Source organism: Haliaeetus leucocephalus, unplaced genomic scaffold, assembly GCF_000737465.1.
Source record: "Haliaeetus leucocephalus isolate CR32 unplaced genomic scaffold, Haliaeetus_leucocephalus-4.0 Scaffold269, whole genome shotgun sequence".
NCBI classification, from domain to species: Eukaryota; Metazoa; Chordata; class Aves; order Accipitriformes; family Accipitridae; genus Haliaeetus; species Haliaeetus leucocephalus.
Window position 1 is genome coordinate 44,374 of NW_010972705.1, and position 13,605 is coordinate 57,978.

Genomic DNA, 13,605 nt, shown 5'->3' on the forward strand with positions numbered 1-13,605 from the left:
TGAGGTGCACTATACCTAGGTTACTCATTTTCATTCCTCCTGCTTTAAGAAAAAACAAGCCTCTTTCCATTCCAACTTGTGAAAATCCAAACCAACTGCACATCCCTTGATTCCACATCAAATCTATTATCAACATCTTTCCTATCTCTTCTACAGGACAGGATCGGACTTCTACCTAAGACCCTGCAGTATTGTTTTTCCTCAGTTCTCCTCATCAGCTCTTCCATGTGAAATTCCTTCTCCTACCAAAAAGTCTCTAAGGTAGGTTGTTCTTTCTCTGATTGGCTACCAAAAACAGAAGGCAAGCCTGACAACCGTATCCACCCCAAAGAAACGGCACAAGTACACATCAAATCCCTCCCTGAGAGGCCTACAGATGGAATCTTGTACTCTCCTGCTGCCAAGGTACATCCTGAGGAGCCCAGTGCACTCCCACTCACAGGCGGCTGGCATGAGTCAATCTGGGGAAACAGCTCCCCATAGCCAGAGCACACCAGCCTACCATGATGGTGATTTATGTCAATTCTTTTAAGCTGTTCTGAGACCAAGACATGACAAGGGGTAAGGGAGGGGGAGGTACCTAAATTAAAGGTGGCTGAAGTGCTTATGGAATGAAAGGATAACCAACAAATGCTTAAAATGAAGTGTTTAAAGAAATAAATGGGAGAGTTCCATTTCAGGACATGAAATCAGTGCCAGTCCCACACCAATGCCACCATCTCACCTCTCCCACGGCCACGTTTCCCACGGTCCGAAGGCCTGTCTCCTTGATTGTTGTCCACTCCATTCTCTTCGGCTCTAACTGCGGAGAGAGGACAGCTTAAGAGATGCTTTAGAGACTCATACATGAGACCATAGAGCCATCTGCTTAACCTGAAGCCCAAAAGAAAAGGCAAGGCTTTAAAGTAGGCTGGTCAACAGATCTCAGTCATCTCTCTTCTTTGGGGGCCTAGCTACAAGCAAGTTATGTTTACTTTGCACTGGACAATTAGAAAGCAAAATATCTAATAAGAGGGAAATGTCCCTTAGCAAACATACTTCTAGTTGTTGGTTTTGGTGGGTTTTTTTTTTTGGGGGGGGGGGGGCAGTGTGAGGAGAAGGTGCAGTATAATACAGCTGCCTCATACTATGCTTCCTTGATAATGTGCTGGGTGGCAACAGTGAAAGAATAAGGGATAGCCAAGAACACCAACTCTTCTCCTGTCTGTCCATACCACATCCCTGTACAACCTGGGAAACTTAAACGAACTCTCCTCTGTATTTAAATCAGAGGGACAACAACTGGGTGAAGGTGAAGCATTAGAAAAGCACTGCAACTTAACAATTTTGCTGAAAACTGCTGAGGGGGTACTCTGAAAGATGGCTGGCTCCTTCAAGAAGAAAAAAAAGTAATAACAACTGGCCACTTAAAATGCTGGTGAGATTTTGTACTGCACAACTTCTCCTAATGGCAGCAACAAAATCATCAATGCTCGGACATAAAGCTGGGAAGAGAGTATCAAGATTTGGTAACCATCTCAAAAATCTTTAATTCCAGTTTACAAAAAGAGATAAGCAGCATCTGCCTCTGGCAAAATCTGCCCCTTACTTTCATTTTGATGGATGCAGTTTCAATTTGTTCTAAGCACAGCTGCAAGTTTTATTAGTATTTTTTCCTATCTTGACGTTACTCTATTCTACAAAGATTCACAATGTCCTCATTGGCACGATATTTGAATGTATTCCGATAATGAATTAGAAGAGTTGGCTAATACTGTAAATATTTTTCCTGCTTTTAAGTGAAAAGGTAAACATACTGTTTTCATTCCAGTTTCTCTGCTCATCTGTTAGTGTTGTGTACAACCCTTACAGGCAATGTGTACAGCTTTGACACTGCTGATAAAACTTGGTGAAAAAAGCAACACATATCCAATGGTGATCTAATGTGAGTCTACCTAACTTGGAAACATCAGTTAGCTTTTGTACAATATATTATTGCACCCGTATAAACTGTAGCAAATTTTTAAATGTCTCAACTCACAAAGAATTTTCTCTGTTGTAGAAACTCACCTTTGGTTGGCTTATGTGAGTAATATATGCTAGAGATTAATAATGATCCCAGTCTTTTCATTCCCCTTATGAGAAGATGAGAACATCTTCAGGTTCTCCCACTCATAAAAGGAGATGTAGTCAAAGCTGGATAAATTTTTTATTAAAAGAAACAAAAAAGTGTATCAGCTGTGCAGCGACATACTTGCTCTCAAGCAGTCTTACAAAGAATCAATTCTAAAACATAAAGAACAACAATTTGTACAAGATCAATTAATCAAAAAAGGACATAAATTTAAATTAAATTGTCTCTGAACAAGAACAGACCATCCCAAAACCAAGTCACACAGACAGATCAAGCATACCTGTCACACAAACAAGTTATGATTGCTTCAGCGCTGAGCTATAGCTCGGATGTGCTTTAGTCCATCAAGCATTCACTCTTAACTCAGCCAGTTTCAGCTGCAAGAAAATTGTCTGCATCTTTAAAAGTGAACCACTATACATACACTCTCGGCCACGGCTGCCTCCTCTTCCTCGTCTGTTGGAACTTCCTCGTCCACGACTCACTTCTCTGTCCACTCTTTTTTCTCTGTTCTCTTTGTTTTCTGAACTTTCCTTCCCAAGGCTTTTCTTCTTTCCCCCTACAGTCTCCCAAGAAGTCTATTTGGGTAGAAGATAATTAGATACAAAAGTCAAAAAGGAGGAGATAGCTCTCAATGCATACTTCCACCTCACACCCTTCCAGTTCGTGGGAAAAAAAAACAGGTATTTGCGTAACATCACATATGTAATACCTTGCAAACTACACTGATACAAATGGAAACACAGGCTGTATTTCTGGGAAGAAATGAGAAAGAAACAAGTTTTAGAAGTTGGCTTGTCTTACGGAATGTGAGAATCCCAAATATTTCTGGCTATAATGGACTTTTATTAGTTCAAGGAAGCCTAGATATGACTACGACACAGAAAATCTGCAAAGCAAGCAACAGTTTCCCTCTCAACTACCTTCATAAATCTAGCAAGGAAGCATGCACAGAGCTATCTTTTTCATCCAAGGAAATGAAAAAATGCTTATAAGTGTCATTGAACAAGACACTGATAAGAATAAGTACACAGCCTAAGGGGGCGGGGGTACGGTGGGGGATTAAAAAGAAAAACCAGTATCCAGATGGACTAGAATTCAAGCACCAAGAGACAGAATGGCAGAACAACTCAGGAAAACTGGAGCCATGGTAAGCTAGACCATCCACTCTTAACAGCTACAGCCCATCACACACAGTAAAATACAGGAAAAACTATGTCTAAACAAGACAAGGGACCAAGGTCCAAACATCAGGCTTCAGCTTTAACATTAAATTCCATCTTTAAAATAAATTCATATGTAGGAGTTGAAAATAAAATGACTAACACACTTGCTAAGAATAGCACAGCACCCCATATATATTATGCAATTGCATGGTTAGTCTATTAAGCCATAGCTGCAAAGCAAAGAAAGGTATTATTTGCAAACCATTAAGATGGCAAATAGGTTTGTAAGTATGTCCCCATCTTTAGGAGCTTATAGTCTAGGTAAGGTAATTAAGCGGGAAATTTGCATATGCAAATAAGATGCCATCAACTGTGAAGCACTGAAGCCATGACCTCTGACAGGCACTTGCATCAAACAAAAAAGGCTGGCTATCAGTACTTTTAGGTCCTGTCCTATCTTCTCTCAATTCAGACAGCAGCAACTCAAAAGACCTCATGAGGTAGGCAATGACCAGCTAGTCTAAGCTGCCTAGAACTGGGAAAACTAATGCTATTGAGAAAGCAAGGAACAACCCCGTTCAAGTACGAACTCAGTATTTCAGTGTCTCCTTTGAGAGAATAAGTACTAAGAGAACGGTTACTCTCTCTTTATTTTTTGCCATGGTAGAGGCGAGAAAGAAGGCTGAAATCACATTTCAATTTCAATTCCAGTATAGAAGACTACACTGCCGTAAACCAACTTAGATGAAGCGCAGATAATGCAGATTAAAAGTACAAAACTACGCATTTAAGCAACAACACATTATTTGTGTGACACAAAACTGTTTCCTCCAGTAACGGTCATATTGCTTCACCTGCCATAGCCTGTGTAACTGCATTACACACTAGAACATTCCTAGAGATTTAGAGACACTTCACAGGAGGAAAAATAAATGCACTGACAACTATAGAACCAAATATATATATATATATATATTTCAGAATGCACTACTATTTCACTGATGGCCATGGTGCCAAAAGATCTTTGACCATTTTAAGAAACACGCAGAACTGGATGATCCTGCAAAGCTTAAGAGCAAGTAGCCTCTCCTTAGTAAGGTTTTACATGACTTGGGAAGGATCAGTGAAAAGACAACTGTGAAAGCATCAGATCCATGCTTTACCACAATGTAATTTTGAGGGAAGCCTTGAGAAGTTAAGTTGGGCATGTCCTTTAAGATAGAGGATGGTGCTACCTTTGGGCATGGGAATCCATCACAGACTGTCGAAGCTGTCTGGTTTTGTAAGGGAGCTAACTGATTACAATTTCAGCTGACGATGCCTGAGGCAACCCAAATGACAGTTGTGGGCCTGACCTTCAAAAACATGCAAGAGAGGCCTTCTTGCTTGCCTGATCTTAGACGAAAAGAAGAATAATCTGAATGGTCTCCTTGTTCTATCTTCAAAGGTTTAGGAAGTAAAACATGGTCAGGCATAAAATGGATCTTAAGCCTGTAGGAAGTTAAATGAATGGAAATCTTGGGCAAAGAAACATGTCCTTCTCTACTCCCATCCACAAGCCTCTATCTGTCCAAAGCCAGGCTGTCACAACTGTTGCAGGTGGAAAGTCTTCATGAAGACTAAGTCACACAGCATAAAGCCTTAAAGATAACAGCATTAAAAAAAAAATATTAAAAAAAGATAAAACTGGCAGAGTACCAAAGAAATTATAAATAGACATTCTAGCTATCCTTGCTCTTCTAATTCTTCAATTTCGATAGACAAATTTTCTTCCAAATGAGGTAAAAAAAACCTTCTAGTGCATTAAAACAGAGCAAAACTAGAAAAAAAGATTTGGGAATCAGCATTGAGAACTAGTAGTACCTCTGCTTCCAAATTTACATCAAATCCATGGTTAAACTGTTCTGGAGTATAATGGCCTTAAAGCCCTTCAAGTTGGAGGCCCACAAACTTCCATAAAGAAGAATAAATTTCTTCACGCCCTTCAGTTAATACTAGTTCCTCCTTGAGCCCTTTAAGTTGTCTGTATTTGCTCCTAAGCTGATTTTGTCTGCGGAGAGCAGTGAGTTCAGGGGAACTTGTTGAAAGAGCAGAACATAAGGATATGTTGCATCTAATTGTTAAATGAGTTCAGAAAGTTTCTTCCATGTCATGATCACTTATAACAATTTGCTAAAGTAAAAAAGCATTTAAGATTCTCTATCAACCAGAAAACTATTTTCAATTAGAAAATGGCAAATAAGAGAAGTACAAGACAAAACAAAATGAGCACATTACCAAGACAGATTTAATCACGGTGAGATGCTCTCTTCTACTCCCAACTTGCCAGCTTGCTCAGTATTATATACTTCTGTGTTTTAGATAACCTCAACTCTGACAAATGAAAAGGGGATAGAAAAGAAAGTCCCCTCAGAATGGTATGTCCCCTAGATGTAGAGTGTGTAGGGGGCGAGTTTCCTCATTAACAATAAGCTAGAGTACACATCCTGACAAATCACAGGAAATACTGAATGTTCAGCATTAAGAAAGAAAGTCCAGGTTTCTTTCCCAATTTAGATGAGATGGAATCTAGTTTACTGCCTCAGATAAACTGTAAGAAGTCCCTCCAGCAAAAACTTCAACTGCAGCAAGACATATTTTCCTGATATCTCTTGGCATAAAAAACTGCTCTGTGCAACATCCTAAGCGGCATTATTTGTTGTTATATACACATTGTTTAGTCTCCTCCTGTTTTTCAATGAAGTCATGCAAATTAGCAACATAGTGAAAGGAGCAACTAGCTGTATTCTCTTCTGCCATTAGTAGCACTATCAATGCAACTTTCAGATGTGGAAACCTCCTCCAACTTCAATACTGGCAATGCACATGTACAGAAGTTGCACGACTTAGAAGTATCTGCCTGCCCTTCAGGTTTACAGAGACTGCACTTTGTGTCAAAGGCTTAGTCTCAGGGTTGTGGAGGTGCTACAGAGTAACCACAAACATGGCACCAAAAAACTGGCCCCGTCTGACAAGAGCACCTAGTTCTGCTGCAGAGTTAAAATTGCTGCATGTAAATAAAAGCTGGAGGACTCTGCAAGAGAGCAGCTGAACACTCACAACATTTTCAAGGTTCAGCCCATGCAGTAGAGAAGTTGCCGTGGTCTCCATTTCCTTCAAAAGAATTTGAATGGAGACGTAGAAATAAAAAGCTTCCAAAATACAACTTTCTCAATCACTTCTTAAAAGTAGAAAGACGCAGCAAACAGAGTGAGCCAAGTATGAAAGTAAAACCTTACCGTGTCTGAACTTCCTTCCAGCAGTATGTTGATTGCTCTGTTCACGTCCCCATTACAATCATGTAGTGCCACTATGCACTCATCCTGGTTTTTCCCCGTCACTTCCATAAGCTGGCAGTAAAAGTCAGACATGTTAAAATACCTGAATTATCATTATGAGAAAATAAGAGTTAGTATCACCACAGATTCTGAGAAAGTGCGTAGCTACTGTGTCAGAGCAAACTAAAATCCTAAATAAAGGTATCTCCATTTTACACATCTTCTTGGAATTCAGACAAGAGACAGGGTGAAACACAAATTAAATGGTAATCAAGAAAGCAGTCTCTTTCACACTTTTTTTTCTTTATGCTTGCAGCAAATGCTGCTACCCCAGAGACAGCAGTATATGAGGGTAAAGATCATAGAATCATTTAGGTTGGAAAAGACCTTTAAGATCATAGAGTCCAACCATCAACCATGCCCACTAAACCATGTCCTGAAGTGCCTTGTCTACATGCTTTTTGAATACCTCCAGGGACGGTGACTCCACTGCTTCCCTGGGCAGCCTGCTCCAATGCTTGACAACCCTTTCAGTAAAGAAATTTTTCCTAATATCCAATCTAAACCTCCCCCGGTGCAACCTGAGGCCATTTCCTCTTGTCCTATCACTAGTTACTTGATAGAAGAGACCAGTACCCACCTTGCTACAACCTCCTTTCAGGTAGTTGTAGAGAGCGATAAGGTCTCCCCTCAGCCTCCTTTTCTCCAGGCTAAACAACCCCAGTTTCCTCAGCCGCTCCTCAGAAGACTTGTGCTTTAAACCCTTCACCAGTTTTGTTGCCCTTCTCTGGACACGCTCCAGCACCTCAAAGTCTTTCTTGTAGTGAGGGGCCCAAAACTGAACACAGTATTCGAGGTGCGGCCTCACCAGTGCCAAGTACAGGGGAACAATTACTTCCCTGACTCAAGATGTAAAAGACCATCCTCCCTCCCTCCCCATCAAACATCCCCCTCTTTATCCTACTGTGTTAGAACAGACATAAGGTAAGCCATGGCAGAGAACATGGAAAATCATCCAGACTAAGAAAAAGGTTATTCTTCAGCCAGATCAGCTCCCTTGATCCATTTCAGCACAAGGCCACAAAGGATGCATAAGCGATGGCTGCTTAAGGAGACCTACTACTGAATTATGCTCTGTGGACCTGCAGTGCACATCCTGAGGAGTGTGGGATGGAAATAATCACAGTCTGTCATGGGACATCCAGCAACTTCACAAGGAAAAAACCTACATTAGCTAGAAATATATATATGCACAATGTAAAATATTGGACATTTCCTATGCATAACTTAACTCTTATCCTTCCCACCAGCAGACCTACAGGCACTATTGAGGAGGGTCCTCTGGCTTCGGGAAGTACCAGCTTCACTTCTGGCACAGCAATAGAACAAGTTTATAACAAGAACAACAAAAAGCACTTAATAAAGCTTCAGAGGAGGGTTTACAAAGGAAAAGAAATCAAGAAATCTGGTCCTCTGCTGCATTAATGCATTCACGCTAATTCTTCTCTCCTTCTGGGTGTACTCCTAGGTTCTTCATGAGTTATGATGTGTTCACTAGGACAAAATCACCAATACCCACAGCAGAACAGGGACCCAGATTCTCAGTACTCCTTTTATTAATGGTCTCAGCCATAACCGGCTAATGGAAGCTTGAGCATCTACACCCAAAACTCAGCATTCTAGAGGAAATCGTGTGAGATCTCATTTTCACAGTGTAATTTTGTCATTTTAATGCATACACAGAACTGTGAGGTCAGATTATTATTTTTTTTTTAAATAACACTTCAATTCACCTTTAAGCTATGATTAGATTTTTACTTTTCCTGAAAAACAGCCAAGATATTAGCAAACTCAGTTTATACAGGTGACATTTTTCCCATGCGCATGTACATTTGGACAAGCTGAACGCACTCTTTATTCTGACAATCATTAAGCATCAGGACCATACTAGAGAGATACAGTCTGGAAGAGACATCAGCACAGATGAGTTTTGGCTTACAGGCTTGTCTACAGAGGAAAATACACCAATATAACTACACAGCCAGCGCTACATTACCACACAATTTCTTGTAAACAGACTTCACAGTGCAGTAAGAGCACCTTTTCCTAGTTAAACTTACATCCTTCTGAAAAAGGTTTCATCTAAATCAGAAACAGATGCTCTAGCTCCAAAATGTAAGCCAGCTTTGGAGCACCTTATTGCAGGGCATAAAAACTCTGTACCGCAAGAAACATACTTGTTTCACTTTATCTTCAAAATCTGCGTCATTCTTATCGTAGATCATCTGAGCAAGGCGAATCTGTTCTGCTGTTGCCTGAAAAACACAAACATGCAATAAGTACACAAAAGGTAACAATGTATTTTTTAAAAGTATCTCCTAGTGTCACCATTTTTTTTCTCCAGATTCTCAAAAAGAACATACACAACAAGCACAGAGGTGCTATGGGGAAGGGATTAACATCTCCTCTATGCTCATTTTATAGTTAAAGAGTTAGCTGGGACAGAAACAATTTCAACATGTTCCAATAGGTTTGAACCATAGTTAAAGGTCACCACATAGACACGACAACCATATAATAAAATAGAATTTACCACAGAAGCCTACACTTTGATATTATTACTTTTACTTTTATTTAGTATTTACCACTGCAGAGTTACAGTTTTATCATAATAAAATGGTAACAGTATTTCTAAATTAACGACATCTCTGATGATTCCTGTTCACATCACCTTCCACGACTCTCCCAACAACCACCTGACTCTAGTTTTATGAGCACTTGGAAAGAGACTGAGTCATGCCTCAAGATTTTGCCGGCGAACAGCTGCACTTATTTTCTTTATAAACAAATACTGGTCTCTGAAAACTGCTAAAGGATCTTGTTATTGATGAAATACTTGGTGCTTCTGTAAGGTTTCTGGACCACAAATCCATGCTGGCAACTTCTCCAAAAGCTGAAAGACTAAAATGGATGGATGCAGTAAAGTGCCCTAAATCCGAATAGGCTATAGCTGCCCCAGGGAGAAAGCAACTGAAGAACACTAATGCCGCATCACACAGGTCACTCTTCATAGTGTGATATCTACAGTCTACTTGAACTGCACTCCCATGAAAATACCAAAGATAACGCTATGCTACGTGATCCTGGACCTATTTGATTACTGCTTAAACAGAAGCTTCTGTCTCGTGCTAGAGAAGGCTGTTACTGAAGAGAGCCAGGACCTGAAATGCGAGTTGACATGCTGCAGAGACTTCTTCACTGAGAAGGGGACCACCTCATCCACTGAAATTCTTGACAGAAAGGATTCATCCTGGGCAGCTGGTTGAATCTAACCTTTCGAATTCTCACTTCACAGGATACCCACATGAAAATCTGTGTCTCACAAGTTCAGACTTAATCAGGCTCAAACTGCTTCGCTTTTGGAGTTTACCACAAATACAAACTTGCGTGTAAATGCTGAGAAGAGTCTAAAAATTACTCCACCGTATACCACCAGCTGCTTATATTCTGAGAAGTTACTGCAGCTGTCACAGTTCCTTGAGGGAAGCGACATTTGCTGTGCTCAGAGGCAACAATCCAAGACAATTAGCGTTTGTAATGGAGTTAAGTACTCTGCACTACCTAACATTTTCAAAGTGTCACGCTGACAGCTTCATATGTCACTCCACTTGGTAACCCAGAGGAGAGCCTGCTCTGGAATTCCCCGCACCAGTCCTGGTGCCACTGTCCACGAAAGCATTCCGGTCAGTGTGGTGCTCTGTGTAAAGGAGCTCCTTCTTGGTGTCTGCTGAGAGCTCAGCAGAGAGCAAAAACAAAAGGTCTGCTGGTTTCAGGAATTAAGCCTTGTTGATCCATCTTCTCGCTCTGCCTTCAGCTGCCTCAGGCCCACTACAACTTTTAACCTAGTGAAGAGATTTACTTTAAAGATATCCAGAGTAAAAACGTTCAGACAATGTAATTTCTGTACAGACATGACAGCATATTTGATCAGAAACAGGAAATCATTAAGATACACTTTTTCCGTAAACCAATTTTTTTCAAGTCCAGGTTAGAAGACAAAAATATACATATTTTATAACAATGTCAGATGTGTGACAGTATCTTCAGTTTTCCTGTGTAAGCAGAAAGCTTAGAATTAGCTAATATTTATGCCAGTGGATTACATCCAGATGGAATTGAAGATTCAGAAGAAAAAAGCAACAAAAACCCACAAGATGTGTTTACTACACAAACACCAAATCAGTGTCACAAAGTTTTGGTTTTTTCCCAGCGAATGGTGGTTCTTTATTTTTAAGGCACCATCATTATAAGTAACATTGTAGTATCCTATAAAAGAGTATAATTAAGTTTTAATTGCATCTAAGAAAATAGTAGCATCTGAAGAACAGCTAAACCTTTACTCAACCTTACAAGATATATTATCTTTGTGGCATAACAGAGTGAAAGAAATTTTTAACAACTTTGAACTACCAGAAAAAGAAGCGTACAAAACACAAAATTAAGTGACAGTAATAGGCCCAGATCTTATAATAAATGGTATGTTTGTTATCCAGAAGAACTGCAATGTAATTTCTTAAATAACTTAAATGATTATCAATGTAATATTATGACAATGAAAAAAAACATTATTATACATACAGAAAAATGAATCAGTGGTGATTAAACAGTAAAATCCCACATGTTCCTGTTGATCTGTAAAGCCTGACTAAGCAGGAAGGTCCATCTGATATCTAAACAATAAAAAACTATGATGCACTAAAACATAATTGCTGTATATTAAATAACCATCTTTTCCACTGAATTGACCAAACCAGTATTTATTATGCAAGAAGTAGAATAAGCAGACAAAATGCAGAAAGAGGTCTGTAAGACTTAATGCTTAAAATCAGTGAATCACATAGGTTGGAAATGTCCTCCAGTGATACCCAGTGCAACCTCCCAGTGAGACCATGTCCCATCAGAGGAGCTGCTTGGGGCCAGACACAGATCCCACAACCTCTCCAATCCATGACTGTGTTCATGGTAAACAATATTTTTTTCTTTTACCTGCTGCAATTTCCAGTATTCCAACTTGTGCCATTGTCTCTCTGAGAACTCTCTGGCTTCACCTTTGCTACACCCTTTCATGAGGTATCTGAATAGAAGTTACGACCTTGCCTTGCCTTCTTAGGGCTGAACAAATTCAGTTCCCTCAGTCACCCCTCATTCATCCTGTGCTCCAGCCCCTCAACCATCTTCGCAGCTCTTCGCTGGACTTACTCCCATCTGCCAATGTCTGTCTTGTGCCAGGGAACCCAAAACTGGGCCAAGTACTCCACTGCTGTCTTGCAAATGTCAAAAAAGGGGAAACCACCACTTCTGTCAATCTGCTCACTATACTCCTGCAGCTTTACTTGTTATAAAACAAAAACAAATTCGACTTCCATCTGTTGAAAGTCAGTTTCTAAATCCACACATTAGCACGAATCACCACTATGCAAAGCACTGCAACACAAGGAGGAGATAAGGGCTTGAGGCCACATAATTAATACTGTACAAAACAAGACCCCCTCCATATTAAAGATCAGTCTATAAAACAACAAAAGACACAATTTCCCTGGTGAGGATTTCTAGATTGATGCACTCTCTACCAGCAGAGAACTGGGGCAATTCTTGAATTGAGCCAAATTTTGAGAAATACCTGACAATAGAATAATGAGTTGCTAGGAGCAGAGAAATTTTGCACTCTCTGTAACCCAGACAAGCACACAACTTAACTACTCTGCTGCTGAGAATCAAGACAATGGGGTAAGAGCTTAATTTCAATCTCACAGATACTCAATTTTAGTCCACTAGTAGATGACCACCTTCATTTCACTTTGTGAGGACACTGCACAAGAAGTTTAGATTTTGTGACTTGCAGATATGCTGAATTATGCTGTAGAACACAACATGCCTCTAATGAAGCTTTTCCCACCCACCCAAATTCCTCTGTCAACCAGAAATCTTCTAGCATCAAGAGGCTGGCATATGGAAGAGCTGAGATCTGATGACACTGAGGTCACAGAACAGAAATCCTGACACGGGCATAGGCACAGAATTCCTCACTGATAGGAAATGTTGCTGAAGAACACAAAGCTCCTTCAGAGACAAGAATACAGGGACAACTTAATGCTGTGCTGGATTACTGAGTAATTAAAGCAAGACATCAAACATACTCTTCCAAAACAGACCATGACTTTTCCTCCCATCTTTTCTCAGTTTTTACTGACTAAGGGAAGAAATGCGTATCATTACACGCTCACTTTCAACTCAGAGAAGATTATATAGTATCACGTACCTGTACTACTTGTTTCTGTGGTTGTGTTGGCTGTGTGGTTGAAATTTGTGTTTTGTCCCGAGTGCCCCGGGTACGTTCACTGCCCACCGAAGTCATCATATACAGTATATACAAAACAATGTATGTACAAAATAGAAAATCTGAAAGGAAAAAAAAAAAGAGCACAAGTTAAAGCAGGGTACTGATTTAATACCCAGATAATAAACAAATGCAGTAGCTTGAACTGTTCCTGCCTTTACCACGAACTCTATACAGAGACTCCTGAGAAAGTAGCTTTAATACACTATTACTGGATTTATCACAGTCTTTACAGTAAAGGGGGAAACACAGTGGATAAAAAGCATTTTTGTCAGCTGATTGGGATCTGTCTAGATCTGTACTACCAGCCAACATATACTTCTCACAGCTTTTTCCAATTATTTAACATACAGACTTTTCTACCTGCTACCCTGCTGAAATTTCGGCTCCAGCTCTATCACTCCTTAAATTTCTGTAATACCTGATGTCTCATTCTGATGCCTGGAATTTAATCACTCTCATACCACTCAGAATGTTAACGCAAAGATCACATACACAAACTAGGCAGTTCCTCTCTTTACTATCATCAAACTGCTTTCCTGCACATATACGGAGGTTGTGGCCAACGCCCATTCTACTTCTCACCTCTCATTTTTAAGAGAAATGATGATG

At 40.0% G+C, this 13,605-nt stretch overlaps 1 protein-coding gene across 1 annotated transcript in view; it reads right to left on the reverse strand.

The window, feature by feature from the left end:
* The window catches only part of UBAP2 (ubiquitin associated protein 2), a 78,499-nt gene that overhangs the window by 41,650 nt on the left and 23,244 nt on the right, over positions 1-13,605 (reverse strand). Inside the window, 5 exon segments of the mRNA XM_010569315.1 lie at positions 725-802; positions 2,538-2,691; positions 6,558-6,668; positions 8,834-8,911; positions 12,916-13,055. Of these exon segments, the coding sequence (XP_010567617.1) occupies positions 725-802; positions 2,538-2,691; positions 6,558-6,668; positions 8,834-8,911; positions 12,916-13,014 (520 nt within the window). The 5' untranslated portion in view covers positions 13,015-13,055.